Source organism: Bacillus rossius, chromosome 12 (genome assembly GCF_032445375.1).
Source record: "Bacillus rossius redtenbacheri isolate Brsri chromosome 12, Brsri_v3, whole genome shotgun sequence".
Taxonomy (NCBI): domain Eukaryota; kingdom Metazoa; phylum Arthropoda; class Insecta; order Phasmatodea; family Bacillidae; genus Bacillus; species Bacillus rossius.
In genome coordinates, this window is record NC_086339.1 from 33,479,893 (window position 1) to 33,486,132 (window position 6,240).

The 6,240-nt window shown below is 36.8% G+C and overlaps 1 protein-coding gene across 1 annotated transcript; it reads right to left on the minus strand.

Annotated features, from left to right (window-relative positions):
• Positions 1-1,424: 1,424 nt before the first annotated feature.
• On the minus strand, positions 1,425-5,165 carry LOC134537813 (uncharacterized). The gene is made up of 3 exons (XM_063378652.1): positions 4,792-5,165; positions 4,522-4,666; positions 1,425-3,289 (listed from the first exon to the last, which is right to left on the minus strand). The coding sequence occupies exons 1-3, from the start codon at positions 5,088-5,090 to the stop codon at positions 2,480-2,482; spliced, it is 1,254 nt and encodes a 417-aa protein (XP_063234722.1). The 5' UTR covers positions 5,091-5,165; the 3' UTR covers positions 1,425-2,479.
• Between the last annotated feature and the right edge of the window lie 1,075 nt (positions 5,166-6,240).

Here is a 6,240-nt window from a genome sequence, read left to right on the forward strand (position 1 = left end):
ATATTTGGACTCAAATATCTGTCATGTTAATAGAGCAAACAATTTTTTATTTGTAACATAGAACCTATTATCATTCGTGAGTCTAATGAACTAGGTATTAGAACATAATTATAAATATTATGAATGCTAGGATGTTTGCCGACATGAAGTAAAAACGTACTTTTGCCCCACCAGTGGGGCAAAAGTTCGCATGATGTGGGGCAAAAGTTCGCATGTTACCATAAAATTGTAAAAAAAAAAAATTAATTGTATACTTTATTTAGATTCATATGAGTTTTACTTAAGACACTAATTCATTACAATTTAACAATAATAACACAGAAAAATAGATTTAAGTGGCAAATGTTAGCATGTTATCAGCTTCAAAAAACATTAGGGCTTATAATGTATTTTAACAGTTATCATAAATAACATATTTCTTTGCCAGAACGATTTAAAATTGTGAGTGATTTTTTTTAAAACTTTTTCTTTCGTTGAACTCTATTTTATTGGTGCACAATTTGTTTTATTAAACTTACTAGACATAATAATTTCCTTACTAAGGGATTTTTACTTGTTTGAGTCTTTTACGTAGAGTAGCCTCTGAAATGCCATAATCTACAGCTATTCTACGTTTAGAATCTCGTTATGCAAGTCTCTGTTGAGCTATCGTCAAAATCTTTGGAGTACACAGTTTTCGCTTCATTTTCCTCTAATAATTCCTGTAAAAAAATGGTTGTCTGTAAAGTTGGTTTACGGACGATAGTTTAACGTGACGTCATAACAAAACATTGATGAATTGATTGCATACTTTTATGAATAAAATTTAATCATTTTTATTTTAATAATAAAAGAATAAATACTTGAAATTATACTAGAAATCAGATTTTTTAAATGCAAGAATAATTTACCTTTATTTCAGAAATTTTTGTTGTAATAAGCAATGAAAACCACATTAACTTTTCACTTCACTTAATAAACAGTCGACGAAACAGTTCACGTGTAGATGACTTGTAATTAATTTTAAAAACTGACGTTTAGCTATAAAGTTTAAATATAATTATGAACAAGTTTTCATATAAATAAACTGTAATCAAATATCTATCATCAGTTATGTGAATGACCATAATTTTTCACGTTAAACTATCGTCCGTAAACCGAATTTACAGACAGCCATTTTTTTTCAAATAATAAAGTTTCAATGTTAACAATTAAAACTTTAGTCAATGTTTAGAAATGAAATCGGACGCACAGGCCAATCGAGTGAAAGAGAGATAGATGCGGCGCAAGCGTACAATGAGCGTAACGGGACACAGCGTAAGGGGCCAATGTGCATAACAGGACACATTTTCGTGCGTGCAGCCGGCGTTCATCGATTTATTAAGCCGCGTACACACTTGCGCGCCGCGGCTGCAATGCAACACGCCACGAACAGGATTCGCCAGGTGTGTACGGGCCCTCGAACACGCGCCGAGCGTGCGCCGCGCACGCCACGAACCGCGCGCCGCGAACCGCCAGCTGTCGGTTTTTTCGACGAACACAAAGGGATTCGGCGCGCCAGTGTGGACGTGTTTGCAGCTCGCAGCGCACACGCAGCGAACATGGAGTGGAGCGAAGAAGATATGTTGGGCTTGATTGAAGTGTATAGAACACATCCTGTGCTTTGGGACCCAAGTAATAGAGACTACTACAAAAAAGCTAAAAAAATGGATGCGTGGAGAGACATAGCTGTTACAGTCGGGCAGTTAGAAGATGAATGCAGGAAAAAAATGATTAGTTTGCTGTCGTCGTACAGAAGGGAGAAGTCAAAAGAAAAAAACACAATAGGGACTGGTAAAGGTAAGATTTTATTATACTTCTCATTGCAAGTAAATTAATGTTAATTTTAGGTTTCACAGTATTTTGCTGTACCGTCGTTGAATACCACATTTAGTAGTTAATACGTAGCTCTTATATATAATAGAAATTGTTGTTATCAGTACATTAAATGTACATTAAATGTATTGCATATTGTATATGTTTAATAGTTTACACTACCTTTAATTGAATGAAACTGCTGAACATAGAACAATCAATGTGTTTATATAACATGACAAATTATATCCTAATTTTTAATACTTTTTAATTAATTGACACACCTGAATATAAAATAATTATTGACATATTTTTAACAAAAAATTATGTAATCCTGGCGCATGTTTTTGCAGGTACTTCCGAAGTGTATACCAGCCGATGGTTCACCTACGAGTCGTTAAAATTTCTGGAAGGCAGAGATAAGCCACGGCCAACAATGAACACGGTAAGCTCAACATTTTAACAGTACATGTTGATAGTTTTTATAAGTATGATTAAATGGCGAGAGATGTATCTTGGCCTTATGTTTTAAATTATTTAGCCTTAAAATGGAAGATAGTAAAAAAGTGGATATAATACCATCAAATACACTTATGTGTCTGCCAACACCATTGTAAACCTCTCGAATTAGGCACACACGTTAGTTTCAAGCATATGACTTCTGCCACGATATCGCACCTTCTTTAACGCAGTAGTCTGCTAGTTCATCCCTTATTTTTTGAAAATGGGCAGAGGATCTTCTAGGAATACTTCTTAATGGAACCAGGGATGTCATATTTTCATCCTTTCTCCAGGAACCTTCCGTCAAGACACCACCTTCCTCGTAGTCCATTAATTCTTGCGGTGTGTATAGGTTTGTTGAATGCCGTCTTAAATGATTGTGCAGATGTATAATCGCAGTAACGATTAATTGAACTTTCTCAGGTTCCAGGAGGATTGGTTTTCTTAAAACCCTGAATACTGAACTTGCTATTCCGAAGGCATTCTCTACCACTCTACGGGCTCTGCTTAGCCGATAATTAAATATTCTTTTACAAGAACCCTTCTCTAAATCTCCAGAGTAAGGTTTCAATATATTTTCTCCAAGGGCGAAAGCATTATCAGCTGCAAAAAAATACGGCACTTTCATCTGTCGTCCAGGAAGTTCTGTTGGAGATGGCAACCCCAAAGTTCTCTTCGTCATCATGTCATACAGTTTACTGTTGTTAAAAACTCCCCCATCCGAAATTCTTCCTTGGCATCCCACATCAGCAAATAAAAAGTTGTAATTTCCATCTACCAAAGCAAACAATACAATACTAAATTGTGATTTGTAGTTGTAAAACTCGCTGCCAGAGTTCATTGGAGACTGTATAATGACATGCTTGCCGTCGATAGCTCCCACACAATGAGGCAGATTCCAAAGATCTTCAAACACCTTCACAACTTCCATCCACTCCGCGGGATTTTTGGGGAGCTGAAAGGATAGATACATACATGATAAGACAATAGTGGTCACAGACATAATATTTCTGTATGACCTCTCACATGAAAATCAGGTTACTTCATTTTCATTTGAAATTTACCTAGGAAAACAGATTCTTTTGGGAACTATTTAAATCGTATTTTTGTGCACTGTTAAGAGAAAGTATTTAATATGAAAATATCCACATTTGTTTTCGATGAAAATTTACATTCCCTCACAAGTATTGCCCTTTGTTTTCAAATATTGAAACTTTCTGTACTGACAAAGCTAAGAATTTTTAATGTAGAGGGATTATGTAATAAATACTTTTATCGCAAGTATATTTATGTTTATTAATTATTATGTTTAAGGAGCCGGTGATCATTGAAGGAAACCACGTCCATCAAGAACTGAATGTGCAAAATGAAGACCAAGAATTTCTTTCTCCAAGTGCACCTAAGCGAGCAAAAGGAAGGCAACAGGGTGATGGAACTGCACTGCTAGCGGATGCTGTTAGCATTCTACAAGCTACTGCTGGAAAATTCAACATGTCTCCTGAACAGAGCGAGATTAAAACATTTTGCGCATATTTATCTTCCAAAATGGCGACATTTTCTTCAGCTACAAGATTGGGGGTTCAGCACGCTGTTTATGACATTTTGATGAAAGCAGATCGAGGTTTGTTTGAAATACCTACATACAACTATGGTCAAGGTCAACTATTTCATTCCAATGCACCTGAAAACTATTCTACTCGCATGTATATGCAACAGCCAGCTTCCCACTCATCAACTTCATCAGTTTATCTTCCTGCTCAACAACAACAACAACAACAACAACAACAACCCTTTGAGCCAAATCTGTCGCAGTCTTCTCCAGCTGGTCGGTCCCCGACACAAATGACTCCACATGCACAAGTTACTATGCTACCTAGTGCCTCGGCTACAAGTATACAAACAAATTCAAGTCACACCATTTCACCGCTGGCGTCAATGCAAAGTCCTTTATCGCATTCATCTCAGTGTTCTGATGATTTTAATGACTGTGTGTAAATTGCATCACAATTTTTGTGTTAATTTATTTATTTGTTTATGTGAACTACTCTGATTTAATTTGAATTTAATGAGTTCATTTATTTAATTTTTCTTTCTTACATCATTTGAGTACTGTATTTTTGAAAATATCGTTTTATAAATAAAAACTTAAGCAATAAGAACGTTTATTTGTTCTAACGTTCAACTTACCTTGATATTTTCTTTCAACACTTCAATTAACGCTGAGCAGACTTCTGTTACTATTCCTCCTATAGCCTGCTTTGAAATTCTGAACAGATATTGCAGACTTGAGTACGAGTCTCCTGTCGCTAGAAACCGCAATGTCACGGCTAACCTGGAACATTAAAATTGAAAACCTGTGTACTTAAACATATTGAACATTAACACTTTTAATAATGCTGACAGGGAAATTGCTGTCAGGCATTAGTACAAATTGTAAACAATTCATAGGCTACTTACCGATCTTGAATAGTGATCGGTTCTCGCAAGTGTGTTTCCTTCTTACAGATTTTTGGTCCAATTTTAATCAATAAATCTTCAAAAGTAGTCGGGCTCATTCGTGTGAAATTTTTGTATTGGCCACTTATTTCCTGAGCTTTCAGGACTCCTAACATCTGGTTAGATACACGATCTTTAAAAAGATTTGAGCACCACCATCGTCGAGATCGACGCTTATGTTTTCGTTGCATACAATGGTAAGCAGCTATTACAACCACAGCACTGCTAACGAGAAGAATTTCGTCTTCCTCGTCGTACATGACCGGCTGAACTGCGGTGTTCGTCAGTCTCAGGTGGTTCGCCGGGTGCGCGGCGCGCGCTCGCGGCGCGCTGTGTCGCTCCGCGCCGCGCGGGTGGCGCGCGTTTCGTGTTGCATTGCAGCCGCGGCGCGCAAGTGTGTACGCGGCTTTAGATGTTGACACGTCAAAAATGACCTCATTACTATATATGAAGTTTAAAAGAATAAATATATGTATGTAAATAATGTTTTAACATAACTATAAATTTAATTGGTATTACAATCATTACCCACAATATTTTCGAGGACTGTAAAATACAGATGTGTATGCGGGGTAAAAGTTCGCATTGCGAACTTTTACCCCTCTTATACTTGCGTACTTTTGCCCCCGCAATAATTCTCTTCCATTTCCAGGAAGTGCTGCTATATGTGGTATGCAATGCGAACTATCTGATACTTTACGACACTCGGGAAAAACCACTTTATCAAACAGCCTAGCGTATTATTTTCGTACACTAACTCCTTTCTTGATAAACTAGTTCCGAGAAATCTAAATATTACATCAATATCATGAAATACAATATTTACCTAATGGTTTTGATGCCGTTCGTACAAGCCAGCTGTTCTTTCGTGTAACGATGCTCCACCATGACACCTTTAACACCAACTAAGGTTTTCCAACATAATATTAGTGGGAACAAATATACCAGCACTGCGTACTTTTACCCGCCGCGCACTTTTACCCCACTCTACTCTATATATCACGCTTGGCATTAATTTAAAGAATTCTACGTAAAATTTCGCTATTGTTTTCGTATTAAAAGTGTATTTGCAAAATGAGAACAAACGAGTTTTCTTGTTAACGAGGTTAGATGCTACACATCTCCTACGAGTACTAAAAGACTCGCTCTCATTTTTTGGAATACCTTCATACAATGTTTGAAGGAAGAAAATTTGAACATATTTGTGGACGTATTTAAGAAAACATAAATACATCCACCAAAATAAAAGTTAAATAAAAGTGGGATTCGAGGTGGGCCCCGAGTACTCCTATTTTTTACTGGCGCTTGAACTGGCTATAGGCATCATCTAACCTTCTCAGCCGCGTTTTTACGAGCCAACATTCGAGATCAAACGAGCGAGGTTGGTGAAGCTCCTTGTAAAACACCCCG

Bases quoted from the DNA above. Each gene is read 5' to 3' on its own strand.
- LOC134537813 (XM_063378652.1), bottom strand. From the start codon at position 5,090: ATGTACGACGAGGAAGACGAAATTCTTCTCGTTAGCAGTGCTGTGGTT. The intron at 4,667-4,791 runs GTAAGTAGCCTA...TTAATGTTCCAG, and splicing joins CCGATCACTATTCAAGATCG to GTTAGCCGTGACATTGCGGT. The intron at 3,290-4,521 runs GTAAGTTGAACG...CTATCCTTTCAG, and splicing joins TGTTGAAAGAAAATATCAAG to CTCCCCAAAAATCCCGCGGA.